At 36.3% G+C, this 27546-nt stretch overlaps 1 protein-coding gene across 2 annotated transcripts in view; it reads left to right on the top strand.

Annotated features, from left to right (window-relative positions):
• The window catches only part of CALCRL (calcitonin receptor like receptor), a 66289-nt gene that overhangs the window by 26348 nt on the left and 12395 nt on the right, over positions 1 to 27546 (top strand). For both annotated transcript variants that reach the window (XM_074910562.1, XM_074910563.1), the window contains 9 exons: positions 8924 to 9023; positions 10062 to 10206; positions 11061 to 11171; positions 12106 to 12218; positions 14719 to 14810; positions 20417 to 20543; positions 22116 to 22269; positions 23478 to 23538; positions 23661 to 23727. In XM_074910562.1, the coding sequence (XP_074766663.1) occupies positions 8973 to 9023; positions 10062 to 10206; positions 11061 to 11171; positions 12106 to 12218; positions 14719 to 14810; positions 20417 to 20543; positions 22116 to 22269; positions 23478 to 23538; positions 23661 to 23727 (921 nt within the window). In that variant the 5' untranslated portion in view covers positions 8924 to 8972. The remainder of the gene's footprint in view (positions 1 to 8923; positions 9024 to 10061; positions 10207 to 11060; positions 11172 to 12105; positions 12219 to 14718; positions 14811 to 20416; positions 20544 to 22115; positions 22270 to 23477; positions 23539 to 23660; positions 23728 to 27546) is intronic.

The raw sequence follows: 27546 nt of genomic DNA, 5'->3' as shown, positions 1-27546 counted from the left end.
TTATGTTGTGGGGTTTTTTTTTTAAAAAAAAAAGGAAAAAAAAAAAGAAAAAAAAAAAAAAGGAAAGAAATCCCACACAAAGTCAAAAGACGATAGTGCTTCTGACATTTCCATGGAGAGTTTATCTATATTTGGTTCATCAGTTCTGTTCAAGTCATTGACCAATGGTGAACCCAAAGTTAGGACACCGGTTCTGCTGCAGTGGCTGCAGCAGCCCTGTGTTTGTGCTGGCATCAGCAGTTCCCTTTCCTGGCCACCTGCTCCCTCCCCATCTCGCTCTGAGTTGCTGGTCTGGCATGGCCCACCTAAAAATTAATAATTTCATTAAAAATCGTATTTTAAAACTTTATATGAATTTATAACTAAATGAGAGCATGTTTGTGTAGATTTGTGTGTAAATATTCACATTTCTAAATGTGAATCTAGAAGAAACTGATATAAAACCTGTGAATTTCATAGAATATGCTTAACTGCTGAACTGGGTTGGGGCCAGTGAGAAAAAGCTCGAGTGGTTAGCTCTGAAAAAAACAAAAGTCCTGGTGCATTTTTGGTTAACCCATTCCCATTGCCTTGTTCTGACCTTGAGAAAAGTCTTTGAACTGTGGCAATACTGTTCTAGTAAAATTAGCATGTGTCAATGAAGAAATAACAAAAAATTTTAAAACTCAGCCAGTTGAGAAAATTACTTCATGCTGTAAACTTTTTCACAAAGAAACCTTTGGATCTCTTTTGGGTCATTGCTTGGTAAACAGCATCAAACAGTCATTCAAATAAAAACACTGACTGAAAGGGATATGCAGAGCAGCAGTTCTCTGCAGCCTTTAGGCAGCAGTGTCTGGGGAGAAAAACTTCAGACATCTGAGCAAGGGTTTTTATATAAGTCTATGTGATGAATTAATAAATACATTTTACCACTGTTTTAATTCAGAACAGTAGTAATTTTTCTTGGAAGTGGAGAAATCTTCTTTGGAAGAATATACCATGTTTTTCACATAGATCATGGGATTATAGAGTATGTCAAGTTGAAAGGGACACACAAGGATCATTGAGGCCAACTCCCTGCTCCTAGCAGGACTACTTAAAACTAAACCATATGATCAAGAGTGTTGTCCAGATATAATTGTATCTCTTCATTTTATCTAGATAACTACTCTGTTTTGTTTTGTTTTTTTGTTTGTGTGTTCGGGGGTTTTTTGTGTGTGTTTTTGTTAGTTTTTTGTGAGGGGGGTTTGTTGTGATTTTTTTTTTGTTGGGATTGTTCTGGTTTTTGGTGTTGGTTTTGTTTTGGGTTTCTTTGTGGGGGTTTTGGGTTTTTTTTGGTTTTTGTTTGTTCAGGTTACACTTTTGTTATTAGTACCAGCAGGTGCATGCTAAGGAAAGCAAGATGGAAAACGTTTTTGTTTTCTCTAAACTGGGGCATGTGGTTAGGATCCTTTGTTCTCTCCCTTAGAGTCATAGCAAAGAAGTCAATGTCTGTTGTCCTTAAGGGCTGCCCCCACACTCTTCAGTGGTTCCTAAAGGCCTTTCCTAAAATCTTTAAGGCATTCACTGTTTTTAGTGATATACATCTGGAATGAAGCAATAGAATTTGGGCTAAGGCAGGAAGATTCAATAGCTCCAGTGGCATACTTCTGATGCTTTGCTATGCTGTGTAATTGGGTTTGTGGTCACATCACTAACACATCCTTATGAATTTTGAGGTTTGGACCATGAAGTTTTGCTGTGTATGTCTGTTGTATCTTGCTCCAGTTTCAATTATGGGATTTTTTTTTTTTTTTTTGTTGAACACATGAGGAATACATATTGGAAAGGGTAATGAGGCATTAAAATATACCTAATAAGAATGTGGGAGCTCTCCAACTTTTTCAAAGCATGAAATCCATGGAAAAGAGAGAATGTCATGAGTCATTTTATTTAAAATAATGTTAATTGGAACATCCTTGCCGCAGCATAGCAGTTGTTTTGGGGGAAGAGCCATTTCAGAAAAGTTTGCTGAGTATGTTTTTAACTACATGTTTAAATTGCTATAGCAGGAAATTAATATGGATTTAAAAAAAAAAAAAAAAAGAGAAGTACCAGCACTAAATAATTGTAATTGGCTATTGGAATTTAATTATTCATTATTCTGCTGTCATCTTCATTTATAGTAGTAACCTTTTTCAGGGTGTGTGTTAGTGGCCACTCCAGCATTTTTACAGATAAATTTGTTCAGCAGAGCAGCCTTCCTTCTAAGTTGCTTTGTGCTTGAATTAATGCTACAGAATTTAAATGCCATGGCTTACAGAATATTGAACTGAACTTGATGAGCTGTGCCTAATAACATAGGTAACTACGCTGATGGATTTCAGACATCTAGGTACAGTTTGGATTAGGGCTATGGGGTGAAAAGCTTGTAAAAGTAAGCATAACAAGTGCTTACAGAATGATAATCAAATAGCACTAACTGAAAAATCTGGAGGCATTAATAAACTGTTGGAAATCACAATTGCATCTCTGAGAATAAGCTGTGTCAGTTGGTAAAGATTTGCTTTGCCAGAATCTGAGCTGCCTTCATTTAACAACTGGTTCCTCAAGAGGGAAGCGTTTTGGGTGTTAATATCACTGTGTAAGACAGTGTAAAAAATTCTAGGATTTTAAAAATGTAAGTAAAGGGGGAAATATTACCCTGAGGTTTTTTATTTTGATATTTTTGATGTAAAGAAGTATGTTACTGGGGAACTGATTTCTGCGGTAAAGGTTGGTTTATGTAGCTGCTGGCTTTTTCTCATTTCAAGTTAGAAATAAGAAAGTTATACTGAATTATGCTGTAAGACTCTGATAGATGTTTCTGTTTAGAAGACAAAATAATAAATACTTTAGGCATAAAATGCTATAAGCAAGAAAACCCTGTGAAATTATTTTAGAAGTGTGGAGCATTGTGTTTCTTCTCCTAAATAATTTGACTTTGATTTGGTATTTTTAACTTCCATATGATGCATTTATTTGGCACAGTTAGATATCCTGCTGAATTGTAACTATAACCCTAATTGAGTCCTTGCCTGCCTTCCACATGCAATTGCAACATTTGCTACTGCTGTTTTCATATGTTCTTAAGTCAATAGAATGTTCATCATATTTGAGAAGGAGGGGTAAACCCTCCATAATTTACAGGAAAAGCACTGAAAGCTAGAGGCCAAGAGAAGACCTGTCTATGTAAAAGCAAGGAGGAAAAACTCTTACTTTTTTTATTAGTGGAAATCCTGTTTTAAAGAGCCAAAATTGGTGTGATGTACAAAGACACAAAAACATCTTAGATCTGCAGTCTGCTATGTGGAGAGGAGTAAAGTTGTCCAAGAGCAGCAATTGCAGAATATTCCAGGGGAAGAACCTTGTGGGTGTTTCCTTCTCCAAACTGTAATTCAGAGGGTTTTGTTGTGGTGTTATTTTTTTATGGTTTTTGGTTGGGTTGGTTTTTAAGTGGACCTCCATAGTCTGTGTTTCTTCTCAGGATAATTTATGTCATCCAAACCTGTGAACTGAACAGAAGAAGTAAAGTGTTACAAAATAGTGAGGGATCCCTCCTTCCTGGGAGAAACTAGCACCACCATCATGCTGTGATAGGTTTTTATGATATTAGGTATTATTATAACTGGCCAAGAGTGTTGTCAATTACTGCTAGTAATTTCTTTTGGGTGCAGGAGACAAAACTTAGCTGAATGGTAGCCAAAAGCTATTAATGGGGAAAAGTACACAGGAGTAATTTAATCTGTGTAATTTTATCTACAGATGGTTCTGCAATCTCTTCAAGGCCTCTGGCAAGCAACTGGAGTGATGCACAAACAAAAAAAAATCCGCATGCTAATAGAGAGAGTAAAAGATGTGAAACATCTTTATGAACTAGACCTAATTTTCTACTTGCAATAAACCTGAGACCTTGGGGCGTGCATAGCATGTGGCCCAAGAAATAAACAGCGAGTACTTTCTCATACTAAGCTGAACTACCACCTAATGCATGATGAAGTTGTTGTAACAGAACAGTAAAAATGAGATATGCCACTCTGTTTCTTCTTTATTTTAATCCTCAAGAAAAGAGTAAATGCTGTTGTGCCACAGCTGCTCCCTAGGAAAAACTCATGGAAAGAAAGGTAGAAGGAGGAATGTTTCAGTGTGGCGTTTTTTTTAATAATGTCTCCATGCATGTGAGCAATGCTGTGGGTTCAGAGAATGAGACAGGGTGTTTCCAGAAAGTTTATGTGAGTGGAGATGTATGGGAAGGCTCTATCTGTAACTCCATTTTAGACTACTGTGTTTTTTTCTAAGAGTATACTACAGCAATTCAAATTAGGAACACTTGAGAAGGGTTGGGCATTTTCCAACTTGTTTTTGCCTGTATCTTGGGCTGAAACAACCAAATGTTGCCTGGGGTTTTAAATACTTTGAGTTGTATGCCTCTGTCTAAAAAGAACCAGAAATAACAAAATAGCATGTATAACTATTTCTAAGAGATATTGCAAAAAAACAAAATCAGGGAGTGCTAGAACAACAGCAAGAGTGATGGGGTGGTCAAGAAAATAGGCCATTCTTACCCCCATTTTCAGTCAGAGAGGAAGTCTGTACATCTATATTTGCACATGTTTAACTTTTGTCTTGCAAGGTTATAATACACTGCAAGATATGTAATTTACACTGAAAATGGTTTGGGATTTGGTTGCTTAGTTTTGCTTTTTTTTTTTTTTTTTTCTTTTCCTGGGCAAATCAAAGATTACTAATTAGTGAAAAATGTTTGTACATGCAATGACATAAGTAGACTCCTTTCTATCCCACTCCTACAGAGTTGCATTCTGACTGAAAGTCAGACTTAAAGGCAACTGCTTAAGGTAGAAGCTGCCTCTGTTTTCTTCTTTTGTACTAAATGTGGTCAGGTGATTGAAGTTCAAAAACTTATTTTTCTTGCTTACTACTTTTTTTAACCCTTTTGCTGTATCATTGAAATGGGAAGTGTTTGGAACTCAGCAAGGATGACATTTATTCTTGGGAGGATGGGAAAAGGTTAAAAGTGGAAACAGCTGATGAGGCAGGATGGCTCTGTAGAGAAAGCAGGAGGAAGAGAACTGTGAACATCTGTTAAAGCTATAGCAGTGACTATTTTGGCTAAGTTCAGCTTGCAGTTCCTTTTGAATTCCTTCTTCAGTAGATGTCACTGCTATCAGTGACAAACACGATATAGGCCTTTGGAGTATCATTAATTTAGGTAACAGAGAATGTAATAAAAAGGAAAAACAGCAGATGTTGTTTTGTTTTGTTTTTTTTTAAAGTTATCCCAGGGTTCAGTACAACATGCACTAACAATAAAAATGAGACTTTGAAGATCTGATTTGCTATTGCAATTCCTCATTCTCTTCCCACCGACATTCCCTTTTACTGGGAAACTACTTAAGCCAGAGGGCTGCAGGTAGCTGTAGTGTTGTGTCCACTGACTTAGTTTCATTCTATACTTACCATGTGAATCATGGTCCTGAAGGCTTTTGTTCAGATCCCCACTGTCACATAGTGGAGTCCGGGGATTCTGTCTAAGTTTCCACCATCTTTTCTCTCAAGCTAATATTCAATACACTCAAATCAATCTCAGTCCAGTACAGTTGTCCTCTCTTCCCCACAGTAGAAGTGTCAAAGATGTTCAACAGCAGAACAACAATTTGGGAAGCATTATTAATTAGAGAAACCTAAGAATAGGTCTCTAAGTGATTGCTTTTCCTTGTGCATCTAATACCTCACAGCTCTGAGAGGGAGAGAACTTTCTGAGAATTATATTTGTTTTCCATCTCACCAGAAAAGATGATTAATAAAAGCAGCGTGACATTCTCAGTAGCACTGGCTTGCTTGTAGTCAATGGACTACATTGCTGTTCATTCTTGAAGTTTTTAATCTTCCTGTGAAAATTCTTGTCCAAGACAACTGGAGTAAATGTTGAGTGAATTATTTCATGTAGTGATGGAAGAAATGCTTTCCTAAAGTCCAAATAGGCATCTCAATGACATTCATCCTGCATTTTGTCCAAAAAGTCCAAAAGTAATGATGTTTAGAAAAAGGATTTTCTTCTTTATAAATTTTTTTGCAGTTAGCAACTGTGAGAAATGAGTGAAAAGCATAGAGTGAATTATAGACTTGACTTAATCGTTTATCTCCTGGGAAGAATTAATATTTTAGCAGTGGATACTGCAGTAGTTGATAGGAAGTGTTTACAAAACCACTAGATATGAAAAGATTTCCACCATTAAAGGAACCAAACTAAAGGGTGACTTTTAATATTGTGAAGCAGAAATAATCATGGACTGTGAATCAAAGCAGATAAATTCTGCCTTTGTTTATATGATATTGTATCTTTTAGATAAATAAAAAACAAGGCTAAGAGAGAGCAATATTTGAATATGCATTTTAAATTTGCCATCCAACATTTGTTTTAGCATAAGGATTTTTGCTGCTATTATAGGGAAAATTATTTGAACTCTTGTATGCATATATAGAAAAACATACACTAAATCATGATTGGTATGTTCTACTTGACTGGTCTCTTTGCTTGTCCTGTGCACATCATTAATGGGTTTTATCCCTGTGCAGATGTGCTTTAGCATACTTTGCAGAGAGATTACTCAATTACTTTACAACCAATTAATTAATTCCCATTTCCTTAGAAAGCCAGTGGGGTTTTTTCCCTTCCTAGGTAAACAGACACAACTATAAATAAATGAAACTTGTGAGAGGTTTGAATTAATCTCCCTTGCCCCTAGTTATCATGTAGAATTGAAGTCCTGTTGCCTCTTTGCTAATTTAGATATCTCAATTTGTATTTGGTTTTCAGCCAGTTGTTAGTCACTACACACAGATATTTAGATTTTTTTCTTTAGTTAACAGTGTGTTTTACAATTATCTATTCACTATAGTTCTCATCACACGTGGATTTTCTAGAGAAGTACTAGCTCAGACCAAGAGTATATTTCATGTATGCCAACTGGTCTTCCTGTTAGTGTTTTAAGGGTTTTCAGAACAGCATTTTTGAATTTTGGTGTCTCACTGAATTACCTGTGCGATTTCCAGCAATCGGTGTTAGAGGATTGTATGTCAATGGTAAAAATAGAGGAAAGATTACAGATACAGTTTTAGTCTGGGATAAACAGGCACAGCAGTAACTGATGTTACAACACATTTCTTGTATTTACATCAAGCTGTACAATAAACATCTTTTGTAGTCAGTATATCCTACAAAATGTTGTTTATTTTATTATAGTTGCGTTAAGAGGACACAGTCTTAGCGTAAAAGCAGAAAAGATATATAGAATGTTTGCTTTTTGCAAATAGGACAGGGATTTTTTAAGGGATGGTCTTTTTGTAAAATTACCTCGGCTGGTCAATGTACTATCAGTTTGTCATCCACCAGTCTCTTGTAGAACAGGACCGCTGGCTAAGGGAAACTTTCAAAGACAAGAGCGAGTGTGATCCAAGGGAGAGTGTGGCTTGGGTCAGGAGGCAGTCTGGCATGTAGGTACTCTGCTCCCAACAGCACAATCATAGAATCATAGAATACCATGTTGGAAGGGACCTCAAGGATCATCTGGTCCAACCTTTCTTGGCAAAAGCATGGTCTAGACAGGATGGCCCAGCACACTGTCCAGCTGGATCTTAAAAGTGTCCAGTGTTGGGGAATCCACCTCTTCCCTGGGGAGATTATTCCAGTGGCTGATTGTTCTCATTGTGAAAAGTTTTCCTCGTGTCCAATTGGAATCTCCCCAGGAGTAACTTGTACCCATTATCACTTGTCTTTTCCATGTGACCCCTTGTAAAAAGGGAGTCTCCATCTTTGTAGCCACCCTTTAAATACTGGAACATTGTGATAAAGTCTTCTCTAAGCCTTCTTTTTTCCAGGCTGAACAAAGAGAGTTCTCTGAGCCTTTCCTCACATGGCAGGCTTCCGAGGCCTTTGATCATTGGAGGTCTTTTGAGGAGAGGTCTTTTGCTACCATGCAATCAGAAGAGAAGCTCTTATCACAATCCCAGGCTCAGCTTTGTGATCTTATCAGGATACTTGAGGACACAGTGAAATACAGTATGAGAAATTTCTTAAACATTTCCCTTCTTTTGAGGGAGTTGTCACAGCAGGGTTATGCTTTATAGACGGTCTAGGTGCTTAATAAATAAGTTTTAGGTGCATTTTACACTTAAAGAATCAATTCCAAGAACAGTCTGCACTGTAAGATGATTATAGCTGTTCTGGGAAGTTCTGGGTTTTTTTAAAACTACAGATAAAGAAACCAGTTCACAGCTACTGCAGATACAGGAACTATTTTACAGCTCCAAATTAATTCTTGCATTGCCATTATCATCCTTGCAAAGTTATAACTTCAAGATAAAGTGGCTACTTACTAGATCAGTTCTTCCAGAAATGGCAAAATCAAAAGTTAGCTGGTATGAAGAGAATAGGAAAGAACTCTGTGTGTGTGTGTCTGTGTGTCTCGAGTCTACTGGAGAGGGAACTGAACTGCAGTTTGCTGTGGTTGCCCAAAGGCAGAGATGTCAAAGCATAAACTCGTATCTCAGGGCTAGTTGCCACATATGTGTTAGAGTTCATACCAGCTACCTGACTCAGACAAACCCTCTGGAGAATTGATCTTAGTTGAGGCAATGAAGTCAGCTGTGCAGGAAAAACCCCACTACTATAATTCACTGCTGGTGAATTGAGTGCAGTTTTTTCACGTCATATTGTACATCTGCATGTATATCACATGGCATCACTATGCATGAATAAAAATTGAGAGAGCCTCCATTGATTAGGAATGAAAACCATGATTTAATTCAGAAAGAAAATATGAAGTCTTTTTTTTTTTTTTTTTTTTTTCAGTTTTGGCCTTCATGAATTGCTAAATTTCTTCCTACTTTTTTTCCATTGCAGTTTGAGTTCATTCAACCACAATATAAAATTCACTGCACCGGATATAAAAATGACAAAAAACTGGATCACGTTTTTGCTGTTGTTCTTATCAGTTACTATGGTGAGTCTTACAGGGTTTTTTTAAATCACAGTTTTAACAAGTGTGTACAGAATACCATAAAAAGTATTACTATGGAAATGCAGAAACAACTAATTTTGCGTTCAAATGTAGTTTCTGCAGAGCAGGATCTTTATCTACCTCTGTTCTCCTTTAAATTCCTGTGGTAAAGGAACACAAATTGTATTTACCTCTGCTGAACCCAGCATATCCTTTGCTATCAGAGAACTTTATAGTAACAGTTGACAAGTGACATATAAACAGTACTATGCATACCTCAGGAAGACCGGAGGAGGCATCTAACTCAGATTCAGAGGACATCCTCCAAACTTTTGATTTCACCCCTTGTATGACAGTGGTACAGTATTTCAATCTGTAGCTTTGTTTTTCCATGAAGTTTAGTAGCTTCCCATAAAATATTTATTTTTTTAAAAAATGCAATGTTCAGATTTTGATCAAGATCCACTTTCTTAAGGTCTTGGGGGTTTTAAATTATTATTTTTTATAAATATAAAAGTGGATGTCATGTCTTTTGAACACTTTTTTTGTATACTGAGGGTTGACTTTATGGTTCAAAAGACTATAGAGAAACCAAGTAGCTCTAAACAAGCCAAAAGCTTTGACTCATATGGTGTATGGAAAGACCCTTTTCATATCTTTTCCTAAAGGATCGTTTTGGGCCTGATTCAAGTGCCTTTTAGACTAATGTAACTTAAGTATATTTTACTGGATTTTGCAAAAGCTGTTTATATGCTTCTGACTGTCTCAGTGCTTTTTATGCATTTTTCCATTATTTGCAAATCTTGCAGATTGTTACTCCCCCATGCTTGTTCAGGAGATATTTGTAAAGATTCATTAGTAAAAAGAATTGCTAAATTAACCAGAAAAACACAAAATCATATTGTCAGTAATAAGATTTGAAGATAATTTTCCTTCAGTAAAATAATATTTAAAATATAATATTTAAAAAGATTGAAGTTTAAGATGTTTATACTGGAGTTTGTACATGACTTGCTAAAAAAAAAGTCTTTTTCTTCTTAGTTTTTTGCCACTGCTATACCATCTGAAGGGCACCAGAATATGACGGAGGACTTCACTCAACTGAGTGTTACACGGAATAAAATTATGACAGCACAGTATGAATGCTACCAGAAAATTATGCAAGATCCTATTCATAGGAAAGAAGGTAGAGATTATATTCTTATAATGTTTTAAGAAGGCAAATGGTCAACAGATATAATTACAGTAATTCAGGATCCTTTAGATATATTCATTTCTTGTATTGGTAGAAATTGTTTTTCAGGCTGTAACTATATTTGTACAATTTTTTAGAAACATCACTTTGGGATTCTTGAAGATAAATTACCTGCCCATAGCACCACATCTTACATAACACAGAGCTTCCATTTCTGATAAGAAAATGTTGATTTAAATAGATTCAAATATGATGATTGATTAGTCTTACCACTTTTTCGTGTCATGATATTATAATACCACTGTGTCCCTGGTCACATCTGCCTTTAAAAATTGAAAGTATCTTGATACACATAAGTTCCCTCCTCTGAGGGTTGTGTTTAGTGTCATTAATGATTTTTCTGGTAACTCATTCAGAGCTAACCTCAGTAACTCCACCTGTCACTGTATTCACTGTTTCTGACTTTATAACTTCTGGAAAAACTGAATGGCTTTTTGAGGCAAGAAGAGGTAATGGCATTCTTTTACAATGCGTTTTTTTCTCTTCTGAAATGATTCTTTGGAGGAACTGAATGTATGGAGGTCAGAAATGGATACTGTAGAGATAGACCATTTCAAGCTGAATGATGATGGATTTTAAAATGTGTTCAAAGAAATGTACATATAAGGAACTAGTTCACTAAGTGGAGTTTTAATTAACTACTACTTCAATCTTATGTTTTATTGTCTTTTTTACTCATTGCTGCAAGTGAGAAACTTAGCTTCGGCAGTCCTACATCTTGCTTTTGAAAGACTGTTATGAAAGAAGGGTTGTTATTTTATTATCTGGTCTCTACTTGTTTGCAGGTCCCTACTGTAACAGGACATGGGATGGCTGGTTGTGCTGGAGTGATGTTGCTGCTGGAACTGTGTCAGTACAGCGTTGTCCTGACTACTTTCAGGATTTCAACCCATCAGGTAAGTGTGCATGAGCTTCTGCGTCACTGCATTTCTCAAGAAAATGAGATTTTGCATGCTTAATACTTCCTGTTTGCTCCATTCAAGTCACTAATGCTCCAGAATTAGTGACTAAAACTCCAAACCCGTTATTTACATTTTCCCTTTATCACACAGAAAACTGGCAAGTTTACTTATTTTCTTTTCTGAAATATGTCCTTGAGGGATTCTGTAGATTGGGAAATAGAAATTGAAGTTAGATCACATTTTTTTCCTCTTAGATGAGCTTTTTTTTCTGACAGACAAGCAGAAATATAACATTCTTTTACCTCATTTTAGTATTTGAAGTCAACAAGAGTTTCTCCCACAAATGAATCTTTTCCTGTTTCTGTAGGTTAAACTTTGCATCTGTGAGCATGTGGAAAATATCATAGACATCCACTCCTGTCTGTTTCTGATGCATTAGGTATTTCCCAGGGTCCTTTCATGCCTCTATTTGACAATAGAAATCATTATGTGGTCCCAGAAATTTTCCAGTTTGGTTCTTGAGCAGTTTCTCTATTGAAGTTTTACTGCCTGTCCAATCCTAATTTACAGTGATAGGATGTCAGACTTCAGTTTAGATCTTGGATGTTAAACAAGCCATTTAAATATTCTTGTCACTTCATCTGGTAGTTCTCTTAACAGTTTGATATATTTTGATACTTACTGGATTGGAGGTGGGAAGTCTATTTGTTTTCTTAAGAAAAACACATCATCAGTTGCCCTTGCCAAGCAAAAGCAATGGCCTCAAATTTCTCAGAATTCATAACAACAAGCAATGTCTCTCTAGTCATATTAATAAAACTGTCATTTGTTTGCCAAGTTTTCTTCTTAAATACTAGGCATCAGGAAGTAGAACTTCACTGCTGACTGTTGTGGTTTCTGTTTTTCTTTCCATCTACTCTGACTGTAGAAAAAGTTACGAAGATCTGTGATTCAAGCGGTAATTGGTTTAGACATCCAGAAAGCAACAGGACGTGGACAAACTATACCCAGTGTAATATCTATACACATGAAAAAGTGAAGGTAGGAGAGGAATGTATGCATGTTACCAGTGTCAAGAAACTGATCTGAAAAAATTCACAAGTTTCAAAACTTGAATGGCACTAGAGTTGATGCAACATCCATATGTCAAAAGAAAGCACGTTGAATAAAAAGGATAAATTGGGCAAAACAGACTCGGAAGAACCCAAACCAACTGCTTTGTTTTTTACAGCTGATTTCAACTGCTTGAATAATATGATAATATTTTTGTTTATGGTTATTTTAAATGTGTAGCTACTAATACTTGTCTAGGTGATCCACAGTCGTCTACTGGTAGGCAAAGTGCATGCCTTGTAAGAGCATACCTTTACATTTTGCTTTGCAGTTTTGAAGTAGGGTCCAAGTTTAGCAGAATTGCAGGAGGTTTGCACATCTCTGGAAGATGTGCTGAGTGCATAGGTTTATCCAGTTAACTCGTAGCGACAGATTTTCAGCAGGTGTACAACCAAAGTTTTACTTGAGATTAATGCATCTTCAAGGCAGTTCTAAGTAGAGTTCAGATGTTTGGGGGTTTGTTTTGGTTTTTTTCTTCCCCAGTGTGAAAAGCAGAGATAATCTTCTCTTTTTTGCAGAAGTGTAGGCAAGCTCTAGTTGAGCAGATTTACCACAGGATCTTTGGAGGCCAAAGGGAAGTAAATGAGAAGTGTTAGACAGGTTTTGTTTTTTCTTGTGACCCTTTTCCTGTGTATGTATTGTGTCCTGGCTCCCAAGTGCCATTTTTTCAGCTTCTGAGATATTAAGCTGCTTACATGAATAGAAAACCTATACTTCAAGTTTATTTAAGTGAAATTTTACAAGCATACAAAATTATCTCAGGTCAGGCAGCAAAATGCTTTGAGAGAGTTGTTTTCTCTACATTAAAAGTAGACTATGCACACACGTATGGATGTGGATATATGTATAGATGGTATTTCTATAGACTTCAGTTTATTTTGAAGATGCTCATACATTAAGAGATTTAGAAAAAGAAAAATAAAATAAAAAAGTTTGGTAAACCTCCAAACGCCCTCTTTTCAAGATACTCTGATGTGTGAAGATATAATGGGCAAAATTGCATAGTTTGCCCTGCCTCCCCTCCGCCCGTATGTCCGCTAATATGCTTTATAAAACATTCAGTCATGGGAAGAAGCAGTAAGTTGACACTGTAAGTGCCCAAGAACTGAGAATATAAAATACAGGTCAGAGTAGACTGTAAATTAATTTAGACCTCATGGAAAAAAAGCTCAGTAATAGCAGATTGTGTCGAGAATACTGACATCTGGTAGAGATCCCAGCTGACTCCATCATTGCTGTCAAGACTGCTTTAAGGTATTTACATAGAAAACATATTGAGAAAAGGTGGTAATAGATGAGAACAAGGCATTTTTGTATTGCTTTTTCTCAAATCATGCGACATTGAATAAGCTAATAGCAGTTTAATGCTGCTATCAGAGATGCTATAATTCATTGATTCTTCCTAATATTTGTCTGGAAACTGAGAGAATATTATTTAGGCAGGAGCAGATCCATGCAGGTCGTCCTTTATGAATAATGAGCTAGTTTCCCTCAGGCTGTTTTGCCAGTGTATTTCAACTGTCATGCATCAGAAGCTATTGTTTAAATGAAATAATAGCTCTGAAGAAAACCTTATTGCTTGCTACAGTTGTATGTGTTGTTATATTAAACAATGTTATCTTTTTGGGTTTTTTGGAAGGCGGGTTAGATAATGCACAATAGATGTGATTGTTGTCCATTGTTCAGTTCTTATTGTTGCTGCCCTCACCAGCAGTCTCTGCCGTACTGCTGTTTCGTGCCAGTTCTAAATTGGGTGGAAATCTTCTAAATTGTTAACATGCACCTTTGTCTCAACTGGTCACTGAAAGGTGGTGATATGGGATATCAACCTGTTATAGAAAGGCTGTCATTATATATATGCAGCCAAACTTCAGCGTTTCAGAGGTAAACCTCATTTTTTCTCACTTCCAAATTTTTCCAAATGTTTATTTTTAAACCTATCGCATTGCTTGCCTTTTTTTTTTTTTTTTTTTAATTATCTCATTTTTAGAAAGAATTATAATTGGAAAAATTCTGGCATGTACAAAGAGGTACCCTTGTCTCATCTCACAACTTTACCTGGAATCTTTTCAAAAGTCAATGTATGTAGCAAGCTACAGTTTGTCTTAAATTGAAATAACGTTCAGAAGATACATGCAGTTTTTACATACAGCATTTGTATGTATGATCTAATTTTTCCTATGATATCCGAATAGTTATGCTTTATTGTGAAAGTGAAAGGCTCTTCTTTGTAGTGACGATTTCAACAAATGTGCTGTGTGTCTTACTGATTTCAGTAAGATGTTGATTTGCAGGATTTTAGACTTGGCTCATCATTATATAATCCTATTATAGTCCTTTTACATGCAGAAGAGATGTAAAAGTATGTGCTTTATCAACAATAGTTCTGTGTGCATCACAGGTGCTTGCTTTTGTTCTTGTATTGCAGACTGCTCTGAACTTGTATTACTTGGCCATCATTGGACATGGTCTTTCAATTGCATCACTTCTGATTTCCCTTGGCATATTCTTTTATTTTAAGTAAGTATATTTAAAAGCCTTTACCAAGTATCAGTAGTTACAACAATCCTAGGTTCAATACTTTGAACCACCAGTCATCCCAATGAAGGTAGAGGGAAGAAGAAGGTAAAGAAAGTTGGTAAATTGGTTTGACATTGAACATTATATTGTAATAAAATTGTAGGTTTCTGAGAAAATAAACCTAAAATCCCAAATCTGCAAATCAAAAATTGTAGAATATGTTGAAAATAAGAAATGGGAAAATTTTCATTTGTTTTTTGGGGGCTTGGAGTTTTTGTGGGTTTTTTGGTTGGGTTTTTTTTTCCTGGTTGTTTTTTTATAAGTTACGGTGTGGTTATGCCAAGCATCAACCCAACTAAAGAGCAAATGGAAACAAAAATATTGATAACATATGATAGGTACAGTGACACTCCAAAGTAGGCAGCCACAAAATACGATAAACTGTAAAGAAAGTAAGGCTAAGAGCTACAATAGGAATGGAAATAATAAAAATAATCCTGTTTATTTTATGCACCATATTATGTCTATTACAGTTATGTCATATCCTCTAACAGTTATTATGTTACCTTCATGAAAGGAAGTTTGAGCAGTATCACCACTATCACAACAGCTTGCAATATAATGCACAGGTCTTTTAAATTAGTACTTCAGATTTTGTGATCTTATTTTTCTTTCCAATGAAAGACTTTTTTCTTGAAGGTGTTGATGAGGTTTAGTAGAAAAGTGAAACCAGGAGTGATTGCCACATGAGCAGAGCTGAGAGACGTGAGTTATCTCTGCCAAATGCTGCACTGCACAGTGTAGGCTTTCCTTGCTAACTGGCACTAGTTTAATCATTTCAGTATCAGTTTTCATTGGATAATATAGATCTGCTCTGCAGTCTTACCACTATACCCTACTGTGTCACTCCATCTTCTATTTTCTCCTAACATTTAAATATGAATAAAACGTACGACAGCAACTGTGAGGCTAGCTCAGATTTTGCTTTTCTCATGCTCTGGACCTTGATTAGGTAGGGGAAGCAGATATCTAATAAAATATTTAGCCTTTTTAGTCCCCTCTGGCTGAATACAGTGTTTCCAATTTAGATATGCATTATTTCCCCAGGTTCTGGGATAATATTTTCACAGATCCCCAACAAACCAATGTGTTTCAACTTTGTAGCCTCTCTTTATGAAATCCTATATTGAGGATGACTTTTCAGCTTTTTCTGACTTCTTTTCATGAGGACAAACCAAAACTTTTGTGCATTTTAATTTATCTGCATTTGACCTATAAAAACAGTGCTTACCATTTCCAAATTCACTTTCCCTCCACAAAATCAGTATGTGAAATGGCTCTAAGTCCTTATAAGAAGCTTGATTTTGCATAAGAAAGGGCTATACTGTTACTGTAAATGTCACAAAACGTTTAACAGACTACATATTTAATGTGACAGGAAAAATGCTTTGACATAGACTTCTCAGGAGAAAACAAAAATATTAGGAATACAATATTATTTTAAAAGTTCAGAGACAGTAAAGCATGATTTTTCTGTACTATAATATGAAAACAAGCCAATTTCATCTTGGCTTGTGGCACTTACTGCAAAAGCAGGTGATCTGCTTTGCTACTATTACAACTATGTCGCGTTTGTCTAACCCTCCAGGGATTTTTTTCTCCCTCTGGTAGAAGGATCATCTGTCCTCTGAGAACCACATGGAATTAATCCAGACCAGCAAACCGCATCTTATAGACTGTGGTTATGTTGGGATATAAAAGGAAATTACAAAATTTAAAGGAAGCTAAAGAAAGTTCTCTACAAGCTGTTCTCTTGGGATGTACAGTTCCTCTAAAGTATTTTTAGTACTAGAAGGGTATTTAAGGATCTAGATTAATACCAGGATGTATTATGTATCGGCTGAAGCTTGTGTGATTATTCATAGCTTTAACAGGTGGACTTTTTTTTTTTTTTTTTTTTTTTTTGCTATTGTGTGTGGGTGCCTTTGAATTTCTCATGTTTCCAAAAAATTTATTCTTATAGTCGATTGATCATTTCCAGATGATATTTGCTGGATTGCTGACCATTAGAATAACTTTATGTTTGACTAGAAAGGTGATACTTTCCTCTGTAGGAAAAATGACAGGTTTTTTTCAAATATCTTCAGCTTTTCAAATATCAAATAATTGGGTTTTGAATGAAATAATTTTTTTAAGATTGAAATGGTTTTGTGCATTTTATTTTTTCATTTGAAATTCTGTTTTTTCTTTAGAAAATTGTCTGATTGGAAATGCTTGTGTGATTTGTGACTTGTGTTCCCCAAGTGGAGTTTTTGGTTTAATAGCATAAAATGGGCTATAAACTTGAACTCCAATCTTCCCCTCTGTAAATTCATCTATGAAACATAAAAATAACTTCTTGCAGTGGCTTTGCTTTCTCGTTCTGTTATATCCTCTAGATCATACATGTGTTTATTATAAATCTTCCATTAAAACACTTCTATGGTTTTCATAAAGAAAGGAAAACAAGGCAAGAGAAAACTTTAAAAGAAAAGAATTCAGAGAAAGGGGAGCTATAATTTGAAAGATGCCCCCCAACTTAAACCCTGAAACAAACAAATTAAAAAACCCCACCTGAAATAAAGGAGTTGTTGATCAAGCATTATGACAGCACTCACAGAGGATGCCAACACTATGCTTAAAGAGTGGGCAAACAGCTGAATCATGGATTAGTAGAGAGGAGGTTTCTAAGTCACTTTAGGTTAATTTCAGCTGAACAGATAATTGCCATTAGGTGCATATGTGGAGCTCACTGGTTGAATTTTGCAGTATTTGAATACCTTAAAAAAGTCAGATCTCAAACACACCTGGGGACTTTTGAAAAATGTTACCTTCTTTCTTTTGGAGAAATACTGGAGAAATGAATTTTTCTCTAATGTTCGAGACGTAGAGGAGTCAAAATAGGAAGGGAAATAGGTAATTTAGCAGGAGGTCTGTTTTTATTTTACTGCCCATGGTTTAATCCAGGGGTAGGTCATTCAAATGTTCTTAGATCATAATGATGAGAATTAAGTGATTAAAGGATATTATGTCATTAAGGAAAACAGCAGAAAAGGGAATATAGGAAGGGTAACAGAAGAAAGAGGGTGGGGAAGCTTAAGAAAAAAAGCAGTCTTCATTTTTAAATGTCATCAGTCTTGCTTTCTTGTTTCTTGTCCGGTGATCTTTTCAATTCTTTTATGCATGGGTGGAGGTGGGTGTGGATGGGTGTGTTTGAATATTCAACAGGAACAGCTGCTGGATGACCCTGAGAGATGGCCCCATTAGCTGTACGTGCTTTTCCTTGCCTGTGCATTGAATCTTAACAATAAGCAGACCGAATTCCACAGTTCTTCAGGACCTGTTTACACAAAGGTCTTAGCTGGAATCTAGTGTTGCCTCTCCTTTCATATATAAATCATACAGGAAAAAAAAAAAAAACAAAAACAAAAAAACCCATATAAAAATACATTTTCAAAGAACATAAAAAACTGCATATTATAATAATCAAGGCTTTATGTGTTTTGGGCATTAAAATAAAAGACAAAAAAAAATTTTAAAAAGCCCAATGGAATATACTTTTTTACTTAATTCGTATTCAAACCTGTGTTTTGTATTTGGACACTTTCTTTTCTGTTTTCTTCAGGCAAACAACACTTGGCAGACAGAGGTTCATGTAGGGTAGGTAGTTCCTTGTGGTGCACAGCAGCACTGGTTTCTAGAGTCGTTTCCTTCCCCCATATTTACTGACTGTAAGGCTTAGAATGTCTCAGGGCTCCAAGGCTTGACTTGCAGGAACTCTACTTGATTCACGGTGTGAATACCTGAACCTGTTAACTTACTCTGTGTATCTGTGGGGTGCTTCATATGCTCTTCTTGTGATAGTTGCAAAGAATGCAGCCAAGAAGTGCAGTGTCCCCTATAGACAGTCTCTTGACTCTCTCTTGTTCAGTGAGGTCATTTTGTTTCTTGTTTCATCTGTCACGTTCTCAACAGTTTTCAGTATATTCCTCCAGCTTTTGTGACTATTCTGTATCTGTATTCCTCTGAAATACAATTTTTTTTCTGCTTTCTGCCCTCCCAAATTGAAAATTAAGCATTACTGGCCATACTTTATCTCTTCTTCTAGACATGCCATTAGAAAAAGCTAGAACACTTGATTTTATTTTTTTTTTTCCCCCGTGTGACAATTTAGACTTGCCCCCTGCTGACCTTGTCAATGTGTTGCTGATTTCTCTTAGCAATGAAGAGCACTTGCATGTGTAAGTGATAGATTTTTCCTCCTCCAGTGAGTCATTTCACTTTGCCGGTCGACTGCACTCTGTTAGTGCTGGCTATTAAATGAAGGTAGGTGAGTGCAGTTGTAAGGCACAGGCTTTTTACAGCAGAGGCTTCACTCTCTTCTCCGAAGTAACCAAAGAGCGTTTCCTGAGCATGACCACAGTACCGCATTCTTTATCACTTCTCTTTGCATGTGGGAGAAGTTTCCTTGAGCAATGCTCATTCTGCAAAATTGTGCTCCATTCCTGCCTGCAGGTACGGATGTGCTGTATGGCTGTGATCAAATCAGTTTGCTCAACTGTGCTGCACATCCCCTACCTTAAATCTAAAAGGATCATTTTTACCCAGCTTTGTAAAGTGACCGTCTGCTTTCTTAACAAAATGGATGTTACTTGTTCTGTTGGGAATTCTGAGCGTTAATATCCCAATGGTCTGAATTGTATATACATACATATAGGCTTTCTACTTTTGTGTTTGTCTGTAAAGCTGAATTTCTTTGGAAAAACTTGAATGAGAAGCATCCCTGCCTCTTAAAATGGCACTAAGTTAGACCTGCTTTCTCTAGAAAGGCAGATAAACAGAATTTTGCTCCGATTACGTTCAACTTCTAGCATTGTTTAAATTTATTGGATATTGGACCTCTGTTTAAAAAAAAAAAAAAAAAAAAAAGCCCTTACACAGATATTTTAATCTTTAATTTTGTGGCAATATTAAAAGCAAACCTTGAAAACTGACACAATTAAATACAGTTATATATTGCATTTTATAATTGTATCCTATATACTGTTTATAACTTAGTTATATACAAAGGTCAAGACAAGATTTGCATTACTTATTTGAGTATTTCTCTAGCTATAGGATTAAGGAGGAAAAATGACAAGAATGTGAGTGAAAGAGAATTATCCTCAAAATCTTAACAGGTTTGGGTAAATGGAAATGAAGGCTAAGACAACTTCTTGAAGATCAGATATGATAGTTAATTGGGAAATTCTTCAGGTACTAACAAAAAGAAAGGTATAAATCTCTGAAACATATTATATTATTGCTATTTAAATCTTTTTTGGATAACCACTACAAAGCAGGTCCTTCACTGTAAACATATTGGAACGGAATGTACTTGCTTTGCCTCCTTTTGGCGGTTAAGGGAAGGTGTTACCTTTCACATCATTCTATTAAATTTGGACTGGAACTGAAGGGTTGATGTAAGACTTCTTAGGAAAATAAAGAGCTCTAGTATTTCAGAGTTGTTCTCAGGTACACATAGTTGTCCCCCCATGTATTCATTTGTTCTTGTTTCTCTTTTCTAGGAGCTTGAGTTGCCAAAGGATTACCCTGCATAAAAATCTATTTTTCTCTTTTGTTTGCAACTCTGTTGTAACAATAATTTCACTGACTGCAGTTGCCAACAATCAGGAGTTAGTTGCAACTAATCCAGTAAGTGAAAGTATGTTTGGCAGCCTTGTTGATTTTTATGTGTAAAACTTCAGCAACGTGGATGAGACATGAATAGTTGATGAAATGTTGTATGTAGCGAGGTTAAAATGTTCTGTAATGATGTATCCATGTTACGTAGTATGTCTGTCTAACAATGTTTTGGGCATTTCGCATTTGAGGTTTTGAAATAGTAATAACACCCTAAGAGACGGAGCATACTGAACTGCTCTTCTGAATTTCTACAAATCACTTTCTCACTGAAACAACTGCAAGAAAGTAGTGTATTCTAGATGATGTCAGTGAGGTTATGACAGTTGAATTCACCAAGGAAAGGCAGAAACAGTTGAAAGGAGAAGAATTATTTCTTTTGTGTGTGTGTGTGTAGGAAGATAAAGCTAGTAAAAAAAGTAAAAAGCAGTAAAAAAAGTAAAAAGCTAGTAAAAAAGCTGTCCGTTTGGGTCTGATTTTTCTCTCTCTCATTTCCTGATAACACTGGGGTAAGTGTGAATCTGTAGCTTCTCCCGAAAGGCTAGGAGTTATAGCAACAGAAGACCCTGAAAATGAAATACACAAACAAACAAATGCCTGACTATGGCTTTATTTTAATTTAGACCTGGATAATAAATTTAAATTCTGTGAAAGTTATGGCAAAACTCCAGAAGCTGAATCTGAATAGTAAAAAGATAAATTCTCTTTCTCCTGTTAAAAGCTCATCAGAGTGCTGGAAAACAGGCTTCAGATAACTGCTGATAATCATCATCAAGTGAGTTAGGTAGCAGAACATGGTAAAACAATATTAATTTTTTTGGTTTGTTTTAAGCCAAGTGCCAGAAATAGATCAACAAAACACAGCAATTTCAGGAGGGGAAGAAAAAAAAAAATCTACTGTATCCAAATCTGCAAGTTAACTATTGCTCTTTTTCACAACCTCACATTTTAGTCTTCACAATAAGTTATAACATTTCAACTGAAGAATATCTTTTGAATGAAGCTAAATACAAATATATGCCAACAAGAGAGTTTCATTCCAGAACCTACTATCCCAAGTTCTCAACTGACCCTAAGTGCAGTCATGACTAGGTTAAATTTGGAAGTATTGTAAACATTTAAAAAACATTAATCATTCTCTGGAGTAATTATATGTTGCGATCAGTAAAATTGAAGGGACTACTTTCATCAAAGTACATTTTCTTGTGTGGTTACCATCATATAATTTAAGAATTCCATATTGATTGGAACAGTGAAATATGGCAATATTTGTAATAAGGGAAAATATTGTTGCAGCTTTCTGCCATGCGTGCTTGAAGATCTCAAGGTCCTTATTGTTTGAAAAATCAAAATACAGACTCAGTTACCAACTTTTTTGTCACCATAAAGTATGGAGTTGTAATTCCATGAAAATTCTATTTAAAAAAAGAAATGTAATTGTAGTGAAGAAGAGAATGAATATTAACATTTGACAATAATTTTAACATTACAGCAGTAATTTGTCTAATTTGTCCCATTTTGCAAACAAATCTCTGAGATTTTTGCAACTTAAAAATTTATATATTACTCTGCTTTTTCCTGCAGGTTAGCTGCAAAGTGTCACAGTTCATCTACCTGTACCTAATGGGTTGCAACTACTTTTGGATGTTGTGTGAAGGCATTTACCTGCATACTCTCATTGTGGTGGCTGTTTTTGCCGAGAAACAACACTTGATGTGGTATTATCTTCTTGGCTGGGGTATGCAATTTCATGTTCTGTATTTGCAGGCCAATACCATCTCTTCCTCTCTTTCATGAGAATTTGAACATCTGTACCTTTGCTTCTCTGAGCTGGTATCTTTGAGCAATGATGACACATCCCTCTTCTTTGTCTGTGGTGTTTTAACAGCCTTAGAAATATTAACGTAGGAAGTTGTATGTACCTCTGTCTTTACTGAAAGAGAGATTATGCATTTCTGGAGTCAGGAAGCAACTCCTCCTTTGTATAGAGAAAATAGTCTCCTATTACAAAAAAGACGTGAAGAAGTAATTATTCATTGTTCCTCGTCTCAAAGATGTTTATTCAGGAATGAATGTTTGTTTTCAGAGAAGTCTCGCCGTGTCTAGGATGGAGGGTCAGAAGGATTTATTTTTCCAGCAGTTCCATTTGACCTGTATTGTTCACTAAGTAAATACAGAATAGCTGTAGCTGAAGATCTCAAGTAATATCAGTATCAAAACTAACAAGCCAAACCTGGTCATTTCAGATAATGCACAACAGCACATTCACAAAGTGCAAGTGAGGGCTTTCTCCTCAGCTTCAGTGTATTGGCACATTCAGCTGTAACGTGACTTGGTACCTGGATCACTAGCTGTCCCACTACAGACACAGCTGAGATGTGATTAAAAGATCATAGGTGCTCAGCAGTTTCTGAAAAATAGGTACCATCAGAGTGTCAAGGACCCCAGATAACTAATTTGCCTATTCTTTTAAAATTCTGATTTCCAGAGTTTTGTTTTGCAGATGACCTTGTTTTCTGAATACCCAGCAAGTGTCAGTGAGGACATGTCAGTACTGTTAATCACACTGCAAAAGCTATGGTCATAGATACGATTACCTTTTTAATATTGCCTACCTATTTAGCATTATTGCAGACTGCAGTCTGAAAAAACATCTGTGTTAATGAAGATTGATTGTTGCATTCTGAAAAGTTATAATTTGATTTGCCTATTCTTTCTGTATGTTGGTAAGAATTTCCTGGCAAAACAGTGGGAATAAGTTTTCATACTCCCCCCTCAGAAAGAAATCTTGAGAATAGAAACGGAATCGGTCCCTGTTACTTTATTTACTCTCCAGGTGTATAGTTTGAATGAGGTAAAAATACAGAAGATTCCTGCAAGAGATGCAAGTTTACTTAGTTATTAGCCAGGTTTACATGTGAAGACAACATTGTTTTTTCTTCACAGGTTTTCCACTGATCCCTGCCTGCATACATGCTGTTGCTAGAAGTTTATATTATAATGACAAGTAAGTAGCATCTCAACTTGTTTTGCAAAACTGTTGTATTTTCTTTAAAGGGGAGGGAAAGAGGAATACAAAAGATAATAAAATGCCAAATATTTTCTTCTTTTCCTGTTTGTTTCCTCCAGTTGTTGGATCAGCTCTGATACTCATCTGCTATACATCATCCACGGCCCTATTTGTGCTGCTCTGTTGGTAGGCATTTTTCAGTCTTTTTTAATTTGTTTTCTGACTGTTCTTCATGGGCTTATATAGTCGGTATGAGCCTAAAGCTAACATTTAGAGGTCACTGCTATTTGCAGGACTCTCACTTAACCCAGTTAGGTGCCTTAGACACACCAGATATACAAGTCTTGGCCTTAGTAAGGAGCTGTACCTCTGGTCCTTTGAGAAACTTGGGTTTTTCAGTGTTGATTATCAGTCTGATTAAATGCTAGTGACAAGGAAGTACCTGGAATACTGGAGGGCCACGTTGAAATCCCTCCTTCAGTTAAGAATGCTTTTTTCACTTCCCAGGCCATTTGCCAGGTTGACCCTAGCGTGACTGTGCTAATGTGACCAAAGAGCTCCCAGACTGGACCTCACTGAGGTTCAGAAAGAGGGCTCTTGAATGTCAGGACTGACATTCCCTGTGGGTGGGAATACAGGATGGAAAGAAACTAGAGCAGGCCTTTGGGAAAGAACCAGTGGGAATCGTTCTGTAAGTGTCTGTGACTGCCCCTGTTCTGGTCCTAATCTAGCAGTGGGGCTTTGGCCACCAGGCTATTGCAAGTCCTCTGCTGGGGGGTCCTCATGGACTCTTAGAGTGCCGTGTTCTGTCTTACACTCCAAGTTAACACCAGCTTTATTGCGGGAATGTTTGCTACTGAAGACATTAAGTTCTAGGTAAGTAACTGAAGGAACCATTGTATAAAAATCAATGTTGTACTTCAGTTATACTAGGACTGAATTAAACCCATGCAATTCAGTCAATAGATTATTGCTAGATAGAAATAGGTGCATAATAAAAGGAAATACTAATATGTACCTACTACACAACTATCTAGATAATTAATATCTATGAATGCAGAATGCAGAGAATGCTGCAGTGTAGAAGCATTCTCTACATGACTGGAATTAGCTGCTGACTATATATTACAGTCATCCCTGTTAACCTGTATCAGAAACTTCAGGCTGATCTGGCAAAAGTATTGTATACATGTCTGCTGACTTCTCTTACAGCTTTTCAGTTCATGCAAGGAAATTCATTAAGAATGAAAACATCAAGTAACTTTTTGGAAATAATTCCAGTTTCTGATCTTCATGAGCTTCCTCTTCTGTTAAATTGTTAATGAATATTTGTGGAGGTCATTCTGTGCATAGAGAATTCTCTCCGAAGACCATTGCATAAATTCTGTGGTTCTTGTGACTCCCATTTTAATTCACATTGAAATTAGCTGGTACGTTTATATTTTTGAAGGTTGTGTTGCTACCATGACACACCTGAGGTCCTCTGCATGGGAGGCCAGAGGCAAGCCCCATGAAATTATTGAGATCCATGGCCCTTGGGGTGTGAATTATTACTGATAATCTCTTGTCCTGTTAGACAGGTTTGCCATATATGTTCATGTAAAGACATTTTAACTAGTGTTCTAATCTGTGAATTTGAAACCAATTTTAAATCCTTTCAGTTTTTCTTCTCTCTAACTTACATAGAAGATGAAATCCTGTTTTCACAGAAAGGGATAGGGCTTTTTTGCCCACTTCAGTGGTGCTGTATTTCACCCAGAAAATGTATGTTTTTCTGCATTGCCATGTGGTTTGTTACTTCCTTTGTCCAGGTGTCTCTTCATAGATATATTACTGAAGTAAAGCTCTTCAAAGCTGAAATATAATTTGTATTAGTCAGAGCTTGCTTAAATAACAACAGAAAAATTTGTGTAAAAGTTATGAGACTATACCATCTTCCATGAAATGGCCTCATTTTAGGATATAAGATAATTTTCTCCTTCCCAGAGGTGGCCTACATAAAGTCACACTGAAAACAGTGGCAAGACTCCTACTGATTTCAAATGTCCTGGATCAGTCCCAAACTGTCAAGTCTTCCTTCCATTCAAGGCAACACTAAGAATGTGCATTGACTTTACTGGAGGCATAATAATCACCTCTGCTTTGTTGGTTTGGGCAGAATCTGAGTCCATTCTCTTTGCAGTTTACAAATATGTTTACCTTTGATATTCCTATATTTTCCATGAGCTGACTAAAGGTGTTTCTCTTGCATTTTTCTTGCCTTAGTACAATCACTAAATTTATTTGAAAACTATGTAGGAATAACAAAGAATAAACACAACTACGCATCTTCCCTGTGATGTGAAAGTACCTTAAAGGAGTTGCTTTTCTTTCTGGTAACAAAAAAAAGTAATTTTTTTTTTTCTGTCAATTCAGAAAAGACAAGCCAGGGATAAAGACATTAGATGAAATGCATGTGTTTAGGCTTTGTGAACAGAACCCTCATTTGCTTAAGCAGCTTGCTTGCCAGATACAATTTCCACACTTTACTAAGCATGACCTGCTTTAGCAGACGTTCAAGCAACAATATTAAACTGCAAATTAGATAACAAGGGAGAAGACACTGTTTCTACTTGCAGAAGCAAGATCTCAAAGAGGATGAAGACGACCGTCAAGTGGGTGCCAGGGAGAATTGGCAGAAGCCAATGGGAACTTGACTCTTGTACATCACTGAAAACACTACAATTACATAAAGTTAACAATAATGCTGCTTTTACGGTCCCTGTTATTACATAACTGTGGTCAGATCCCTGCCAAAGAAACTGGAAATGGGAGCAGACATAGGTTGCATTTTGATTGGAATTGTCTTCAGTTGACCACTTAATTACAACTGCCTAAGCAACCACAATTAAAAAAATAGTGTGGGAATGAAACAGTAGAGGGTGATGTTAGTTTTTACACTAGACAAATACTGTTCAAAATGGAGGAGAGGAAGAAAAAGCAGTGGGTTTGAATTTTAGTGAAAGCAGTATTGAGTTCGGTGTAGATTTCAGGTGTGCCAGTGCACTAGTGATTTAGTTTGCATTGGTGCCACTGAAGGAGTAGATTTTGGTTTAGTTATGCCATTATTTACATAAATAATATTATATTAATATTTTGCCTTATACAAATGTTATGTATTAGTGTCTTAGACTGACAGTCTTTTATAGATCCCAATTCTTTTAGCAGAAGTAGTAAGTGTACTCAGTGAGTATGTGCTAGAAGGAAGTTCAGGAGCTCCTGACCTTGTCCCTGACCTATTTAATGACTTCAGGCTGCACTCAGGACAGTTTAGGAGTTTAGAAGTTGAAGGCTTAGCATTTGTGTACTCAGCCTTAGGAATGTCTGCAGGACAAGTATAAAACTTGTTTTCATGAGCACATACAGGTGTCCACCCAAGCAGGCTAAGATCTGAAGCTGCATAACTATTAAAAGCACGCAATGGCTACCAGCTAGTATCTAAGAATATAATTTTACTGAGCTGAGAATGGTCTGTTTATATAATCCTAAAGAGGAATGTAAATAGAATTTAGACTTACATGCTAATAAGGATTACCATACTGCTAAGTACAAACTCAACATGGAGCGAAGTAGAAATATCATGGACCTGAGGAGAATTTAAATCAAAACCTGCAGCACCTGTTGTCTTCTAAGCTAAGTTCACAGCTACTCTGAAGGCAGAACCTAAATGCTAAGTTCCCAGTATAGGCATCAACATTTCTTTTTATCTAGAATTGCCTTGTCTGCCTTTGTTTCCATTTTTGTTCATTTGCCCTGTTCACTTTTCAGGTCACTGTGGAGCTGCCAGTATTTTACTACGTGTTCATACTGCAGCTAGCACAGTAGCTCCTTCGGGGCTTTGCAAACCATCACAGTCAGTTTGATGATAGTATATATGCCAGTAGTTCCGGTGGCCTAGTTTTGCTTAAATGTAAAAATCTACTCGCTACCTTGCTAAAGTCAGGAGCTGTTTTCATCACTTTAAGA

The sequence above is a fragment of the Athene noctua genome, chromosome 7, assembly GCF_965140245.1.
Source record: "Athene noctua chromosome 7, bAthNoc1.hap1.1, whole genome shotgun sequence".
Lineage (NCBI taxonomy): Eukaryota > Metazoa > Chordata > Aves > Strigiformes > Strigidae > Athene > Athene noctua.
The sequence above is the reverse complement of the archived record's forward strand: the minus strand, read 5'-3'. Positions and strand labels throughout refer to the sequence as shown.